Source organism: Punica granatum, chromosome 1 (assembly GCF_007655135.1).
Source record: "Punica granatum isolate Tunisia-2019 chromosome 1, ASM765513v2, whole genome shotgun sequence".
NCBI lineage: Eukaryota > Viridiplantae > Streptophyta > Magnoliopsida > Myrtales > Lythraceae > Punica > Punica granatum.
The window spans coordinates 7,655,748-7,672,269 of record NC_045127.1 but is presented as its reverse complement, the minus strand read 5'-3'; the positions used below and the strand labels follow the sequence as shown (position 1 = coordinate 7,672,269).

General features: G+C 41.5%; 3 protein-coding genes, 1 long non-coding RNA gene and 2 other non-coding genes across 8 annotated transcripts; 5 read left to right on the top strand and 1 right to left on the bottom strand.

Moving 5' to 3' along the window:
• The first annotated feature begins 1,775 nt into the window (after window positions 1-1,775).
• Window positions 1,776-4,009, top strand: LOC116198782. The gene is made up of 4 exons (XM_031529017.1): window positions 1,776-2,238; window positions 2,837-3,175; window positions 3,285-3,604; window positions 3,742-4,009. The coding sequence occupies exons 1-4, from the start codon at window positions 1,903-1,905 to the stop codon at window positions 3,953-3,955; spliced, it is 1,209 nt and encodes a 402-aa protein (XP_031384877.1). The 5' UTR covers window positions 1,776-1,902; the 3' UTR covers window positions 3,956-4,009.
• A 691-nt stretch (window positions 4,010-4,700) lies between these two features.
• On the top strand, window positions 4,701-8,029 carry LOC116198829. Of its 2 annotated transcripts, none has more exons than XR_004155394.1 (2): window positions 4,701-4,801; window positions 5,600-8,029. It is a non-coding gene; the product is annotated as an uncharacterized LOC116198829 (long non-coding RNA). The 2 variants fall into 2 exon arrangements; XR_004155392.1 differs by having other exon boundaries at window positions 4,713-4,801; window positions 5,002-8,029.
• Window positions 5,109-5,195, top strand: LOC116193402. The gene has a single exon (XR_004154308.1). It is a non-coding gene; the product is annotated as a small nucleolar RNA R16 (small nucleolar RNA).
• Window positions 8,030-9,062: 1,033 nt separating the features above from the next.
• Window positions 9,063-9,149, top strand: LOC116193403. Its single transcript, XR_004154309.1, has one exon. It is a non-coding gene; the product is annotated as a small nucleolar RNA R16 (small nucleolar RNA).
• Window positions 9,150-9,815: 666 nt separating this feature from the next.
• Window positions 9,816-13,694, top strand: LOC116198789 (deoxyuridine 5'-triphosphate nucleotidohydrolase). Of its 2 annotated transcripts, XM_031529038.1 has the most exons (5): window positions 9,816-10,178; window positions 10,270-10,361; window positions 11,385-12,192; window positions 12,862-13,042; window positions 13,134-13,694. In XM_031529038.1, the coding sequence occupies exons 1-3, from the start codon at window positions 9,856-9,858 to the stop codon at window positions 11,627-11,629; spliced, it is 660 nt and encodes a 219-aa protein (XP_031384898.1). In that variant the 5' UTR covers window positions 9,816-9,855; the 3' UTR covers window positions 11,630-12,192; window positions 12,862-13,042; window positions 13,134-13,694. The 2 variants fall into 2 exon arrangements, with proteins under 2 accessions (XP_031384898.1, XP_031384890.1); XM_031529030.1 differs by having other exon boundaries at window positions 11,385-13,042.
• Window positions 13,695-14,730: 1,036 nt separating this feature from the next.
• On the bottom strand, window positions 14,731-15,150 carry LOC116202595 (RING-H2 finger protein ATL39-like). Its single transcript, XM_031534199.1, has one exon. The coding sequence runs from the start codon at window positions 15,148-15,150 to the stop codon at window positions 14,731-14,733; it is 420 nt and encodes a 139-aa protein (XP_031390059.1).
• Window positions 15,151-16,522: the final 1,372 nt, after the last annotated feature.

The following is a 16,522-nucleotide window of genomic DNA, read 5'->3' as shown; positions in this document are numbered from 1 at the left end:
TATAATCATCTTTACCGGAAAATCGTATGATATATCACTTTGGAAAAACACGGGGCAAACTCCTTCAAGCTGTTCATTTGATATCATTGTCTGGCAGAGCTTGCAATTGCATCGTGATGATATCTTATTGGGTGCATCAAGCCGTACTTTGACATATTCAAAGCGAACAGAATCATGCGAAACTGTTAAAAATAAAATCCATCCACTAAATTTCAGGCTGATTATTAATATATTATCTAAGTATAGTGGTCTATAGCGATGTCTATAAATATTTATCATTATCTTTCTTAAGAAAATATTAATATCATTAATATCCGTACTCGGTTATCGAATAATTTTTCCGTTAGGCAGAGGCTGGAAACAAAAAAAGACTATATGGGATGGGTTCCACAATACATCATGCCTGTATTTCACCACAGAGACGGGCTTCATCTGCAATAAAAATACTGCATTCTCTTAATAAGTATGTCTAATAATCTTTCTAATACATTTTCGATTTCAGTTTTGGAACGCAAGCCCCGGACATGTTTCCGGGTCCAGCCGGTGGAAGACGGAGGAGATGGCAGGAAAGTTGAATGGCATCAATTGTAGAAGGTTTAGCGGTAGAATACTACTGTCTGAAATTAAGAGATTTTGAATTCAATTATTATCGGCAAAACTATGTGTACCCTTTCATTTATGTTTCTTCTTTCCCTAATAAGTAAACCAATAGACCTTATGGTCGGGGTAGAAAAAGTTCTATTAATTATTGATTTCCTATTCTGAAAAAATAGGACTATGCACGCGGGTATAACTAATTCGGTCCATATGATCGGCCCCCAGTAACTCGGATAAAAGATGTGCCCTACTTACGAACGAAGGAGGTACAAGAGTGCAGTTGTCTAACTAAGTTTGGCACAGTAGAAGTGACGAGAATATAAGTAGAGGATCCCCTTCGTTCCACGAGCCTAGCTTAGTTCCAAGGTAGAGGAAGAAGTACTCTCCTTATCATTTGGTCCGGCCAGCGCTGCCGAACACACCCACATAGGCACATACAACCTCAAGCTCCAAGTTGAGTGTCGTCGTGGTCATTTTTTTTACTTTGTCGTGCCAAAATCAGCCGTCCCGGGACAGCCCATCTAAGGTATGATTGTTGAGGTGAGCTTAAACCTTGACAATGAAGCTTAGTCCAAGTCGAATCGGGTTTCGCTGGAGATTTCAGATCGGGCTGTTGCAATACTCAAGTCAGATTTGCTCAGCTTGTATATTGCACCATTGACGTGAATAAAAGGAGGACATCCAAATATCTCAGAAGTCCTATTCCGGCCCAATAAACATCAAATCGAATAACCAGGCCCTTAGACCCCAAAAATTATGGACTCCAATGATATATGAATCATATGGTAGGACTGTTTATATCAAACATATGATTTGGATCGGAGGCGGGATCCGATAAGAAACTATAAATCATTCAAGTTACGGAAGATGAATATATCGATTTTTAATTGCATAAATTTTAGGAAGTCGATTGCGAACCTTGTCCGGCCAGTTCATCCAAAGTTAGGATGATCATGCGAAAAAACACTTGAATAATCCTTAATTGTGCTGTGTCCGAAACAAAACGATCCCCTTCCTAAAATCGTGCATGCACGACCCCTACGACCAAGGTTGTCCCTCAGCCCCCCAAAGAGGAGGCAATCTCTCCAATTACCCAATTCCTCCAAAAAAAAAAAATCCATCAAACCAAACAACAAAAATAACAAACAACGAAACATAACTAATTAACGTGCAACTAAAATTAAATAAATAAAAAAATCTCAAAAGAGCCAGAAAACGGGAGGAAGTCTCTATTCCTCTCATTGGCTCTACAATCCTCCTTTTCCGTTTAGGTTCCGTTCTCCTCCAACACAATTCCCTGTAATTATGTACAGGCAATCCTCGATCTCGATGCGGAAGCTATGCCCGAACTTCGACAAGGAGGACGGCCTCGACACGGTGCTGGAGGTCCCTATACCGGAGGAGATGTTCACCAACATGGGGACCAATGCCGTGGTACGCTGGCAGAACCTCCGGGCCCTCATGAGGGCCCCATCCGCCGGGGGCGACGGGAAGTCGTCATCATCATCCTCGACGTCCCACCTGTCCTCAGGCTCTAGCAGCGAGTTCATGGCCCTGCTCAAGCTCGTGGGAGCCCCTCTCATCCCGTTCCAGGTCCAGTCCGACCACGCCCTCACCCGGCCCATTAGGGACGGCTCCATCGTAAGCAACTTCTTTCTTCTCCGCCTTCTCTTGCTCGCCATTCGGGTCCAAGGTTATTACATATCGACCTGTATAATGTGACATTCTTCCATCTGAAGCTGTGAAGATTGGTCTTCATCTGACCTGCATATGTTTCCTTGGAGAAACATAATTATGGAAAAACGGCTGGCATCTACACATTGAATCTTTGTTTTTGCTTCCGAGAAAAAAAAGAAAAAACAAAAAACAAAAAACAAAAACAAAAATCTTTTTGCAGTTTTCGTTGAACCGCCTGCATCAAGAGGTGAGTGTATGGCACTCATCCCTCCATAACCTTTCATAACCTGCGATCCAAAAATGCTATTAAGGAATTTCGTAAATTTCATCCTAATCAACCGACTTCATCGAGAAGATTTACTTTGTGCAGGCCAGCAGGTAGATGTTAATTGATAGCTAGCCAGAATAATAACATATGCATTACCAGCATGCAAATAAAAATGCAGACAATAAAAACCATGGACTGATCTTCGTACTCTCGAGCAATCGGAATTAATCTCAACTGGTTTTTTTATAGAGAATCCCAGAGCCTATATAAATGACAAGTTCAAATTTGTAATAGGAAGCATCAACCGCGAAATACATTGTCCAACAGTACGTAGCTGCCACAGGTGGCCAGGCGACGCTGAACGCAGTGTGCAGCATGTACGCGGTAGGGCAAGTGAAGATGATCGGGTCTGAGATGCGCCAGACCGATGGCAGCGTACACCCTCAAGGAGCCTGTGAAGTTGGAGGATTCGTGTTGTGGCAGAAGAACCCCGACCTCTGGTACCTAGAGCTCGTTGTCTCGGGTTTCAAGGTCAGCGCCGGTAGCGATGGCAAGGTCGGCTGGAACCAATCCTCTTCCCAGCCTTGTCACGCCAGCAGAGGCCCGCCACGGCCCCTCCGCCGGTTCTTTCAGGTACGTCAGTACTCATCAATTACAATCGCATTATGGGCTGATTTCGAATTTCCCTTAGTTTTAGTCCAATGATTTTTTATTATGTTTCATCATTTCTGTACATGTACAGGGCTTAGATCCTAGGTCGACTGTCAATTTATTCTTAGAGGCGGTATGCATAGGAGAGAAGACCATAGGAGAGAAGACCACCGACGAGGAGGATTGCTTCGTGCTTAAGATCGAGGCACCCCCAAGTATCCTACGAGCCCAGAGCTCGCCCAACACCGAGCTCATCCACCACAAGGTGTGGGGCTACTTCAGCCAGCGAACGGGCCTTCTGGTCCACTTCGAGGATACGAAGCTGGTGCGGATGAAAAACAACAATAAGGGGAAGGGAAGCGATGTTGTTTTCTGGGAGACTACCATGGAGACCGATATCTGGGATTATCGGTATGTACATAACACAGAATGATTTGCAGTATCTTATTCATGTTATGCATAGGATAACCTTAGTCGGTATTAGCCATAAACCGAAAACGTACTTATTGTCCCAAAACTATAGAAATAATGTGTACTATTTGCGACAGGTATGTAGACGGGATTAACATTGCGCACGGTGGGAAGACATGCGTGACGTTGTTCAGGTATGGCGGCGCAATGCACCACAAGAGGAAAATAGAGGAAACATGGACGATCGAGGAGGTCGACTTCAACATTTGCGGGCTGTCGATGGACTGCTTCTTGCCACCGGCGGACGTGAAGAGGGAACCGGAAAATGGAGATCATGGAATCGTCAGCTAGCAAGAAATCTCTTCTTCTCTTTTCTTTCTTTCTTTCTCTTTTTTTTTTTTTGGTCCTTTTCCTTTTAATTTTTTATAAAGTTGTAGAGATCACAATTGGAGGGAAAAGAAAGCAAGAAGATTAATTACATTGTAAATAGGCAAAAAAAAAAAAGGAGAATTACGATTTGTGTCGATGCATTTCATAGAAGGCCAGAGTAATTAATTGGTGAATCGATAGCACTCGTAGAATGCAAGCTGCTGATAATCAAATTCGATTCGACATAATAAGAATATGATCCTTATCGATGCAAAACAGAACGACCATTTAAATCGAGATTTCCAACCTGACAATTAAACCTTTTTGTTCCACATGTATAGATTATTTTTCCTAAAATTTCGTATTCTTTTTTCTTTAAAATTTTTTTTCCTCAGAAGTCCAAAATTATTATTAGATAAATAAATTTCAAAAAATCAAACAGGGTTTAATCCGACAGTATACGTTTTTGCTTGGTAATCAAGAAATTTAGATTTGGTACTCGTAACGGGACTACTTCATACCATTTTATATTAGTTATTAAAATTTATATACTTCATTATATTTGATTTATAGGCCTCTCTCTAACAAAAAAAGAAAACGCCAAAAAAGAAAAATAAAAAGATTTGGGCCGATAGTGGTGAAGTGTCTAAACACATAATATGAGCCCAACTGAAAGCCCAATTCTCCCCGAGTGTGCTTATATAAACGGCGTTGAAGGAAACCCTAACTCGGCAAATTTCTCTTATTTAAGGATCAGGGCGACCCCAACTCCATCGTCCTCTTCGGTGGCCATCTCCTAGGGTTTGGAATTTCCCCTTCTCTGTTGAGGTGATAAATCCTGAATTATTTCATTAATCAAATTCAAGTCTTTGGTTTTGTTATCTGCGATCGTGAGCGTGATAGGTAGGGGTCAGGCTGCAACCGTTTACCCACTCCTCCGATGGCAATTGCAATGCCGGAGGGGATAAAACGGTGCGCACAGAGCGAAGTCAGGTTGGCTTACCAGCTCATCGCATTGCTCTTTGCAGTTGCTTTGGTGTCAAATGGACCTACCGACAATTTCTCAGTCAATGTCTGCCGTTTCGGCGGTTTTGGTTTTTTTTTTTTTTGGTTTTCCGGAAAGGTGGGGAAGCGATGTGGTAGATGATGAACGTTTATATCTTATTCTACACTCAGATTGATCAGTGTTGACTACAAACTCCGCTTATTACCTGATGCCATGGAGCTTCCCTCCAATCATTCAAATCGTCGTCGGAAGTTGTCGTTTTGAAACGCTTTCAATTGGTTTTTGTTTCCGTAGAAATGTTTTGAGATGAAGCACTAATTCGGTGATGAAAAAAGCAGACGGGCGGACAGAATCTGATGCCGTGTTGATTGTCTGTGTGTTCCACTTCTGTGGAACCTTGTCTGAGTCTCATGTGCCTCTCTCTCTTGATATATCTATTTATGCTTTCTGTTTAGTACGAGGTGATGGATTTTTGAATTGGTCCGATTCGGTCTCCTCTGCAGTTCTTCATTCCTAATGCGAGCTTTGTGCCCTTTTGTTTCTGACATTGTTTTCCAATCCTTTCCGTTCTTCATCATGAAATGAAACCTTGACATTCGCCTTGCTTTGCTGTGATGAAGATGCTGAAATTTATGTCTGGACGTATGAGTTGTCTATGATCTGATATGCACCTTCTGAGCATAGCAATGGAACCTCAACCCGAATTCTACCTTTCCTAACATCAGAGGATAATGTGTCAACAGCAAGTTAAGTGGTGACTTTTGAGCATGTGTTAATTCACTGATCGTGCTATTTCCTTTACGAGTAAGCAAATGCTATCAAGATTCATGCGCAGCTTCTTTCAAAAATTGGAATCTATGTCAATTTCTAGAAAAGTTTATATGAATTCTCTAGATTTATAGATTTTCATATTTGGTTGGGCCTTGACAATTCACGTTCCTTATGCGTATAATCACACTAGAATAATGCAGATTATTATACTAGAATAATGCAGATTACCACCGGGTGGGACGGGAACAGGGATTCCTTTTTGTTTTGACAAGTAGTAAGATAAGATTCCTAATGTTAATTGAGACACCTGACTTGGAATTGTTTTTAACTGATAATTGAATTGTTTCAATGTTGGACAAACCGTCAACTTTGGACCGATACGGTTAGTTTTACTAATGTAGCATATCCGACTTTTTGTCTAGTTCCATTCATAAAGCGTTATATCATTAATAAATGAATAAATATATATATATATATATAATTGAAAATAAATTAACTTATTTTTTGAAAATTTAGAAAACCAATCCCTCAAATTAATGTCCCACCGTACTCAAATCAAAATAGGATAATGAAATTTAAAGAAAAATGATGTTGCGTCTTGTAGCATGGGTTAGACGGGGATGGAGGCCACCGCGCCGGTCACCCACTCATTGACAGAGGTCTTAGCGTAAGATCCTAGCCCATCAGCCACTCGATTGGGGGGTGGGTGGCCGCCGAAAGGGCCACGACACCTCGATTCAAGGATCTCAGCACCAAAAGAGAAAACAAATAAATAAATTCCATAGAGTTGGAGATGGGGTTTGGTGCTTACAGCTGCCATCTTTGAACGGAGGTCGCGGATGGGTTGTAATACCTTTTGGTTTTCGATATATTTAGGGAACAAAATTTAAATTTTCTTTTTTAAAATTAATATCGGTTGAAATTATTTTTCAAAAAAATAAAAATTCACCCAGCTGACATTAGTAGTTACTTAAGTTTATCATTCTCCGGTCCAAAAAAAAAGGGGGGAAATTACTGTCGAAGTCCTAAAAGTTCTTATTTTTTGTCCATCGAGTCCTATGTGTTTATTTTGACAAAGTCAATCCTATAATGTATGGTTTGTTGTACACTTTTAGTCCATATCGTAACCGAGCACGGGAATGATGTGACCACTAACACCATTAAATATTTTTCACTTGTTACATATAAAATAATAGAAAAGGATTTTATAAAACAGGAAAAAAAAAAAAAAGAAGAAGTCCTAGCCCTTTCTCAAGTTCCGTGCTTCCTTGTCGTGGGGGGGCTCGCCTGCTGCCCCCATCCCCTTGGGATGAGGTCTTCCGCGTTCTCTCAAGGTGCCCACTGCCTCATCCCGAGGGGTGGGAGCCGCCACTTGGAGAAATCACCCAATTCGATGGGGAGTTGGGTTTTATTATTGATTTTTTTTTTATTTGCTCAAAGTTGCAGAGGGAGACGGGGAAGGATTAAAGGAAGAAGGTGAATAGGGCAAGGGCTTCTTGGGGAAAGGATGGGGATGACTATGGCGGGTCGTCCTCTCTTGGACGAGGACGAAATGGAAAACCCCAATTCTTGGTGGCATTGACATCAACTTATGACTGCTTCTGACATTGAAATACTTTTACAAGCTAATACCATCGAATTTTTTTTTTATTTAGCAAAAAATAAAAGCATTAGATCTGGCTTGTGGCCCTTCAGAAAATTGAAGCAATAGATCTGCTATGAAGCAATCTATTGAAGAACTTGAAAAATGCCAAAAATTGACAAGCTAGTTCCCCAATCGGTAAAATTTTGCAGGCAATGAAGAGAAGAAAGGGAGCTCCCATGCCCAAATGGGATATGCAGGCGGAAGCTAAAGCGAAGGATGTGAAATTGTATGCAAATGGGAGAGGATGTGGGGGTTGGCTGCCACGCCGGTGACCACAACCCCTTCAATGAGGTCGCTGACTTCCATTGAGGCTTTCGGCAACCTCGCCGATAGGGCTGTTAGCTGTGGGCAAAGTCATTAGTCCCTCCCTGCTGAGAGCCTCGCTGGATTCTCCATCGGGGATCTTTATCGTTTTCTTTTTTTTTATAATTTTTATAATTTTTTATTTGCCTAAATAATGCCACATCAGAAGAGAGTGCCATGAGGAGCATGCCACATCAATAATTAATGACTGTTATGTTTTATGTCATCGTTCGTTACAGCTTGGTTACGAGTTGGACTGGAGGTGTATAACAAATTATATGTTATATGAGTGATTTATTCAAGACAAAACATATAAGAGTGTTTGGATTTAGAGTTGAGTTGAATTTTAGTTTTAATTTGTTTGTAATGATTATATTGTTGAATTATAAGAAAAAATGTGAAAAAGTAATAAATAATTGAAAGAAAATAATGATTAAGTAATGATTGTGTTGTTGAATTGTGAAAAAGTAATTAATAGTTGAGAGAATTTAATATAAAAAAATTTTAAAATGAAAAAAAGTAATAATTATGATGTTGAATTGAAGATAAGTGGAGTTGAGTTGAAAATTTTTTAAAAAACAAACACACCTTAAGATTCCTTAGAGTTGAGTCTTATATGTTTTTTTTTTATCTAGCAAAAAAAATATAAGACTCAAATCCAAGAAGTTTAGTTTCGCGGTAAGGGGGAGCTTTAAATCTCATGGAGACACCGGAGCGTTTTTGGCATAATTATCCTTTACGTGCGTCATCGGGGATTCACGATGTTATGGGGATTAATCGAACGAAACCCGAAAACTCCTGATTAACAAATATATATATATATATATATATATAAAAGACTCAACTAACAATAAAACAATGAAATTTTACGACTTTAGCTGTAATTTTTCCCAAAAAAAAAAAGGAGTATCAGTCTAAGCCCAATTCTCCCCGAGTGTGCTTATCTAAACGGCGTTGGAGGAAACGCAAATTCGACAAATTTCTCTTATTTAAAAATCAGGGCGACCCCAACTCCTTCATCCTTTTCGGTGGCCCTTTCCTAGGGTTTAGAATTTCCTCTTCTCTGTTGAGGTGATAAATCCTGAATTATTTCATTAATGAAGTTCAAGTCTTTGGTTTTGCTATTTGCGATCGTGAGTGTGATAGGTCTGGGTCAGTCTGCAACATCTTACCCACACCTCCAATGGCAATTGCAATGCCGAAGGGGATAAAACGGTGCGCGCAGAGTGAAGTCAGGTTGGCTTCCCAGCTCATCGCATTGCTCTTTGCTGTTGCTTTGGTGTCAAATGGACCTACCGACAATTTCTCAGTCAATGTCTGCTGTTTCGACGTTTTTTGGTTTTCCGAAAAAGGTGAGGAAGCGATGTGGCAGATGATGAACGTTTATATCTTATTGTACACTCAAATTGATCAGTGTTGACTACATACTTCGCTTATTATCTGATAACATGAAGCTTCCCTCCAATCAAATCGTCATGGGAAGTTGTCGTTTTGAAATGCTTTCAATTGGTTTTGGTTTCCATAGAAATGTTTTGAGACGAAGCACTAATTCGGTGATGAAAAAAGCAGACGGACAGACAGAATCTGATGCCGTGTTGATTGTCCGTGTGTTCCACTTCTATGGAACCTTGTACGAGTCTCATGTGCCTCTCTTTCTTGATATATCTATTTATGCTTTCTGTTTGGTAAGAGGTGATGGATTTTTGAATTGGTTCAATTCGGTCTCCTCTGCAATTCTTCATTCCAAATGTGAGCTTTGCCCCCTTTTGTTTTTGCCATTGTTTTGGTAATCCTTTCCGTTCTTCATCATGAAATGAAACCGATTATATGTTATGGGACTGATTATATGTTATAGCACTGATTTAGCCAAAACGAAATATTTAACAAAAACCACAAATTTTTAGGATTTTAGCCGTAATTTCCCAAAAAAGAGAGTATCAGTCTAAGCCCAATACTGGCCTCTTTTGGGTCTTCTTGGCCCAATTCTGAGTAAGCGCAAGGCCCGGCCCACTAGTTTCATTCGTTGGGCTTTTTCTGCTTTACCATCGTCATCTGAGAAAAGAAGAACAAATGCCCTCTGCTCTCTGTAACGCATTCGCGGAAGAAAATGTCACTTTGGCGGGAGATATTGGCGCCATTTGCTCGAGCCCGACATCAATGGGGGCGGGCATTTGCATTCCTCTATTTAAACCCACCAAACCCTTCTCTCTTCTTCCCCGCCTAACCTCTCCTTTTCCCCGATATTCACGGCTCCGTTGCCCTTCTCTCGCTCGGACTCGGAAAATGGCCCAGCCGGAGATGCAGAACCACAGCCCTGAGGTTAAGGAACCGGTGCCTAAGGTCCCGAAGCTCCACCAGAACGGCGTCGATGAGCCCGCCGACAAGGAGCCCGCCCCTTTTTTCAAGGTGGTGAGGCTCTCGGAGAAGGCCATCCTGCCTTCCCGTGGCTCTCCTCTCTCCGCCGGTTACGATCTATCAAGGTACGCGCTTCATCGAATGGAGAGAGACCATCTGACTTGTTTTTACTTTGATTCTAATGGGGGAACGCCTTCATTGTTTGGTTTTTGTCAGTGCTTGTGAAGCCAAAGTGCCGGCGAGAGGAAAAGCTCTGATTAACACAGACTTGAGCATTGCAGTACCACCGGGAACATATGCTCGTATAGGTAATTTTGGTTGTTCCATTTCTATATGTACATGTATATATGTGTGTATGTATACGCTGCCGTATACATTCTCTGGTGTATATAGGCTAGTAAGGTTTCATTCTATGGACATTTGAATAGCTATCTTCTGGTCTTTACTACTGAATAACCATCAGAAACAGATCAGCTGGGAATGGAAGGTACTAGTTTTTTTTGTTTTTTTTAAATCTTCATGTGTTCGATGAAATGCTTGGAAAGTTAAAATGCCTCAAGCGGAAAGCTTGTTTGATTCTGTGCTGATTTTTCATGTCATACAAGTGAGAAAGCAGCAAATCCTTCTCACAGTCTATAGCCTGCCTGCCTTGCTTTCTTTGAATAGCCCTAGTCTTAGAGCTAGGAGTTAAGCAACAATCCCTGGGGGCATAAGATTGTAGCGAAGGTTTTGGAGATTCACAGGACAATAAGATCCCCGATTCCGTGCCCGGTCAGCTAGGCATTTTCTAACTTCCCTAGTCGAGGTTCGTAGCCTTGCTTCTTGGATTCTTGTCTAGACAGAGGATAGTTTTGGAACTGGACTGGCAGAGGCGGGAGCTTCAGGACTAGACCCAGGGGTAAAGGCTGGTCCGACTGGCTTTTCATGATTCTTTCTAGCAGGGATGGAACCGGTTGTTCTTTCAATCTCTGTTTTCGAGATGGATTGGCCAACTATTCACCAAGTTGCTGAGGCAATCCGATGCCTTTAAAGAATTAAAGGAAAAGGTTTTCAAGCGGGTAGCGGATCTCGATGAAAACTCCAGGACTTAATTGATTGTCATGGCGCTGCTGGATGCTTCTGACAATAGAACAGGGAGATGAGTCAGCCAAAAAGAAAGACCACCAAAAGTAACGACCACCAAGATAGGCGTAGTGATTCAATCTTTTGATCACCCATTTTTGAAAAACCATTTTTGGAGGCTTCCGCCTTACACACGGAAGATTGGATTGCCTGAATCACAAGTATTATATACTGTCTTACGGGAAATGGGAATTATGGCAATTTTGCAGCTCCGAGATCTGGCCTTGCGTGGAAGCACTCCATCGATGTTGGAGCAGGAGTGATTGATGCTGACTACAGAGGTCCTGTTGGTGTCATCCTGTTCAACCACTCTGATGTTGACTTTGAGGTGAAGGCTGGTGATAGGATTGCTCAGCTGATCATAGAGAAGATCGTTACCCCCGAAGTTGTGGAGGTCGACTCCTTGGACTCCACTCAGAGGGGCGAAGGTGGGTTTGGCTCCACTGGTATGTGAAATTATCTAACGGGGTTTCAATATCTTATTGCATTAGGACTGTAGGCAATTGGACGATAGTACAGGAATCTGGATGCTCAACAATGTGATTGAGTAATTTTGTTGAACGAATGATGGTGTATCCCTTTTGTTCCTAAGTACTCTTGTCTAGTGAATATAGCGAATGACGGTGTATTTGTGAATCTGTTGATCCTTTCTCAGCTCTTGGCTTTTATTTGGATCCCTGGTAACTGTGAGAAGAGGACTAATTGTGGTACTTCTATGTCGAAGTCCATATATTAAGGCTCTCTCTTGGCTACTAATTCTGGATTTTTATCCCGGGAAGATTGACTTCATTTCTCTCTCTCTCTCTCTCTCTCTCGTCTTCTCTCTCGCCCTACCCGTCTATACCTTCCTTGTTCTACTCTGATACTGCCCAAGTGGGTTGATAGCCGAAATCTGAAACAGTTCAGTTCTGATCAATGCGGATGGCCAGAGAGTTGCTCCCATTTCTTTCCTTTGGAAAGTTGGAATATCACAACCTAAGTGCCGGATACGGAACTTGATGTTGTTCGACTTAAAAGGTACAACTTCCCTCCCTCGAATTTAAATTTTTCTGAAGGTAAAAGCCTCTATGATTAAAAAATCATATATCTGTAGCTCGTGGAACTTACTTAATTAGATGTTCACGCTTGATTTGAAATAAAATATGCCATTCATCTGCATAGCTTTCATCTCCTGAATTTAATTGAGAAAATCCAACACTTGCCTGTCCCTGCACGGTGAAGATGCGAGTCTATTCCTTGTTAGTTGTATGTAAATCTACATACCTCGGATGGATAGAGCAGATATTCGTGTTTTGAATCTACGTAGTACCTTTATATAAAAGTTGTATCGATGCAATACCTGCCTGCCATGTCATTATGCGAACATTCAAGACTTAATCACGATCCCTGATTACTCGAGTACTTTCATTCCGTTATTGTTGGCATCGGTTTTCATTTGACCTGCATCCCTAGTATGATCCCTTGTTATGCTGTTCACTTTTGGGAAACTTTTCTTTCCCATATTGCATTAGACATATGATAGAATTATGTGATTTAGTTGTTGGGGGCATGGATTGGCTATTTTGTTACTGGATGTTGTAATTAATTGCAGCAGTTAAACTTGCGCGGTTTATTAGGCTTCCTTGACTGGAAGCAGTTGTAATATCTTTCTCAGTGTGGTAGGCCTTGTTTACCCTATTGGTGTAGCATGCTGTTATCCCCCAACATTATGGAATTTAGTCGAGCCTGTTTAGGGGCAGGAATATGTCTACTGGTGTGCAAGTCATTTGCTCTGAAGAAGAGATTGCACTGTGTTCTTTGGGCTGCTTGTGCGGAGCTCATCTTTGCTACCTTCGTGGAGCCCATCTTTGCTACCTTCCATCCTAAGGTAGTCAATCATTTATGGACATGGCGTTAATTTTTATTGTGATCGAGCATGTGACCCTTTTTATGCTGACCCCTGTTATTATATTTTGCAGGTGAGTGTCAGGTCATAGCTGATAGCTCATGGATTTTCTGTTGGCTATTCGTCCACACGGAACAAGAATATGCAGTTCTTGCCTCAGTATTGAGTTATTGGTCCTTGTGTTTCCATCTGCACCTCTACTCGTCTGTGGGATCTTTATCGATGAGTGGTGAAAATCAAATCAACTGCTAATTGAAGTTCGGCAGATTGTTTCTGGGCACTCGATGTTCTTGAAGCAAGCTGTGATCTGCAATGTTCTGTTTGGTGATGACTTGCTTGCTGGCAATGAGCCACCTAATAGCAGTATTGCAAATGGGTGTGAGATGTCTCTCACGATTGCCCAGCCTGTTTGGCTCCATGGTATATTTCTGTGGTAGGTTACATGTCCATGAGACTGCGACTACATTAGCTGCGCAGATGACTTGTCATTGTACGCACTCCAAAGGATGTCTGATCTGTAAAGACTCATTTCCTATACAGTCACTGTGCATTCGGTATCATAGCTGGACTGTGCGCCGTGCCTACGCTTTTTCTGTATAGTTTGGTTGGTTAATGAGAAGCTATATTGTTCAAATCCCTTTTGCAAAATATTTTCACAGGTTCTACAAAACATGATAGTTTACCTTAATCTTTTGAAATACCTTTACAAAGATATTTTTAGTGAATTCCCAGGTGAGGGTTTTCAAAATTTTCTGAAAATCGGTGGTAACATTTAGTTGATATGGTGGCGCTTTAGTGGTACACATTTAATGGTTCTATCATGTGGCTATGATGACTCACATTATTCATATTTACACCGTCATACAAAGGTCGGGTCAGAAAGTCATCTCCTCCGCTTTATACAGCTTTTTTATTTTCCCTTGAGTACATAATTCATATTTTTTTTCCTTCGAAGGAGAGTGGTTGGGTGATTTGTTTCTCTTAGATAACGCATGGTAAAGACACTCGTGGCCTTTTTTTTTTTTCGCAGAATAAATCAGATGACAGATAGCTGTCCTGGAGTTAAGGGATTATTGTTATCCTGTTGGGTAAGAGCTCCTGAGTGTTGTGTTTGTTGCAATACCAGGATGGCTGGGATGAGAAGTAAATGGTCCCTTTAAACAGATGACTGGGTTGCATATTGTTCTGACAGATTGATCCTTCTTAGATGAGGCCTGCTCAGGACCAGGTCGAGTCCTCCTTTCTGACGGTATCTAATGCTATTTAATCCTGTTCGTGGCATAAATCTACGTCGAAGTCCATATATTAAGGCTCTCTCTTGAATACTAATTCTGGATTTTTATCCTGGGAAGATTGACTTCGTTTCGAATTTGAAAGGTTGAATACTACCAAAACGGTGATTCGGTGGAAATGTTTAAAGGGAGTCGATAATCATCTCAATCAGTCCACTCTACTTTGATGATCGGGTGCATAAGCAATAAAACCTTTCGTTCGATTCTCTCTGTTTTCTAGTGCTATCTCTGAGCCTGCGACTAATGTGAGATTCATTGGAACTGTGAAACTTCACCTACTATCAGAAATGGAAGAGTATGATTCCACGAGTAAAGTATTGAGTGAAGCATCTCATTTCATAACATTTACAAGAGGTGAAAGAGCTCCGAATCTTCTACTCACACAATATCTAAACTCGCCCTGCATCCGAAAGGGGAACGACAAATTGGGCAGGAGCGGCTTCTCAATAGCCAAGTATCGATGCACTGGCAATGGAAAATATGTCGGCACACAGGGAAGATCCTGTACATGTCTCCTTTCTTATAGCCATTTAAGCATATTGCGCAGCTCCTCGAAGCCTCTCCGCTGTAGCCGTACTGTGGGAGGTCCTGTAGCTCTTCAAGGGACATGCCCGAAGGCCCATCTCGTGGGACCGGAGCTTGGCTATCTAAATCCTCCTCTGGGCCAACAAAGTCGATGATCAAGTAGGCGATCATGGCATATATGATCACGATTGCCAACAAGGAAATGAAGGGGAATGATACTGACGGTTGATTGTGAGGACTCGAGGGCGTTAGCAGCTCAAGAGAAAACGCCATCTTCTACTCTGTAGCCTCGGCGCATAGTTTTGCCTATGACGTCGGGCTTTGAAGGTAGAATGGCAGTCTTTGGTCTGGTGCAAGTTTCTCAGATTAGCGTAGAAGTGGGGGCCGTGATTGTTGTGAAGCGGTTTCTTGGCCTAACAGCAAGAGGATTGAATTTGGGTCCTTCAAGCACATGGAGTTTCCTTAGGAAGGACGAATTGACCTTACGAAGGGCTGTTGATGAAAATGCAAGCACCTAAGATAGTCAATGCAGGGGAATGACCTCGTTCCCTCCTCAAGAACACTTGCATTGCATCATGTGAGGAAGCTCGAAACCAAAATTGCAAGGGAAAACCTACGGAAGGATTTCACGAATACATACACGAATGCTTATCTTCCGTGATAAACGTATGAGAGCGTTTGAATCGATCAGTATCTCCTTCGGTCCGGAAGTGGAATTTTCTTGCACATTTATATGAGGGTCGGTTTGAACATTTAAAGCAGTGGAGATTTGCCTTGCAAGGGAAGATAGGCCTTCCATTGCTTTAGTTAAGTGACTCTGGGGGCTGGGGTTAGTCACATGGTCAGTGTCTCCTCCCTAAGCGCCTAAATTCCAGTTTTATCAGCTTTGTAGACCCCACAATTACCCTTATAATATTGGCAGTCGAATAGTCAACTCATATTTGGTATGATTATGGATCACTTTGAAGATTTCATAGCTCCAGCGAGTTTAGGTTTTGATAGGTAAAAATAATCAAAACCATGTCATAAAGACTGAACATCATCTCCGGAGACACCCGCCCTCAAAAATGTAAAATCATCACGTGTCATATGCCACTGAACACCTTCCCTTAACAATTGATCATGAGGTAAACATTCTCTACCAAGTGGGCGAGGGGATAAACTAATCCGGAGACGGATATACTCTTTTGCTCTCAGATTTGCAAACCAAGAATTCCACAATCAAATTATTTACAATATTGTTATGAGTAAAACCATTTAAAATTTGTTATTACATTTTACTGGGCATGACCTAAGCGCGAAAAAAGAAAAAGAAAAAGAAAAAGAAATAAGCTGTGGGACAAAGATAAAAAGGGAGAAAGTAGTTGTTGGGGTTCACCCTTCAAGTGGGCGACGCCCCTCTACTAGATTGGAGGGTTCGTTTAATATTACGCGCACACACCTTACTGGATACGGATGCACTGCCAAACTTTCTCGATAGATAACAAAGCTCGAGGTACTTCAAATTTTGGTCGACACTGACACGGCAAATTTATACCCAAAGATAATATAGCGCAGTGTTACGTCTCTCGCCTAGTGACTAAGAGATCATAAGTTCGATACCTAGTAGGACTACCCGCGTTCATTTATTAGATATTTAAAATTT

Excerpts from the sequence above, each read along its gene's own strand:
- LOC116202595 (XM_031534199.1), bottom strand. The coding sequence starts at position 15,150 with ATGGCGTTTTCTCTTGAGCTGCTAACGCCCTCGAGTCCTCACAATCAA.
- LOC116198782 (XM_031529017.1), top strand. The coding sequence starts at position 1,903 with ATGTACAGGCAATCCTCGATCTCGATGCGGAAGCTATGCCCGAACTTC. Across the intron at positions 2,239-2,836 it reads CCATTAGGGACGGCTCCATC|GAAGCATCAACCGCGAAATA; the intron begins GTAAGCAACTTC and ends AATTTGTAATAG. Across the intron at positions 3,605-3,741 it reads ACCGATATCTGGGATTATCG|GTATGTAGACGGGATTAACA; the intron begins GTATGTACATAA and ends TATTTGCGACAG.
- LOC116198789 (XM_031529038.1), top strand. The coding sequence starts at position 9,856 with ATGGGGGCGGGCATTTGCATTCCTCTATTTAAACCCACCAAACCCTTC. Across the intron at positions 10,179-10,269 it reads GCCGGTTACGATCTATCAAG|TGCTTGTGAAGCCAAAGTGC; the intron begins GTACGCGCTTCA and ends GGTTTTTGTCAG. Across the intron at positions 10,362-11,384 it reads GGGAACATATGCTCGTATAG|CTCCGAGATCTGGCCTTGCG; the intron begins GTAATTTTGGTT and ends GCAATTTTGCAG.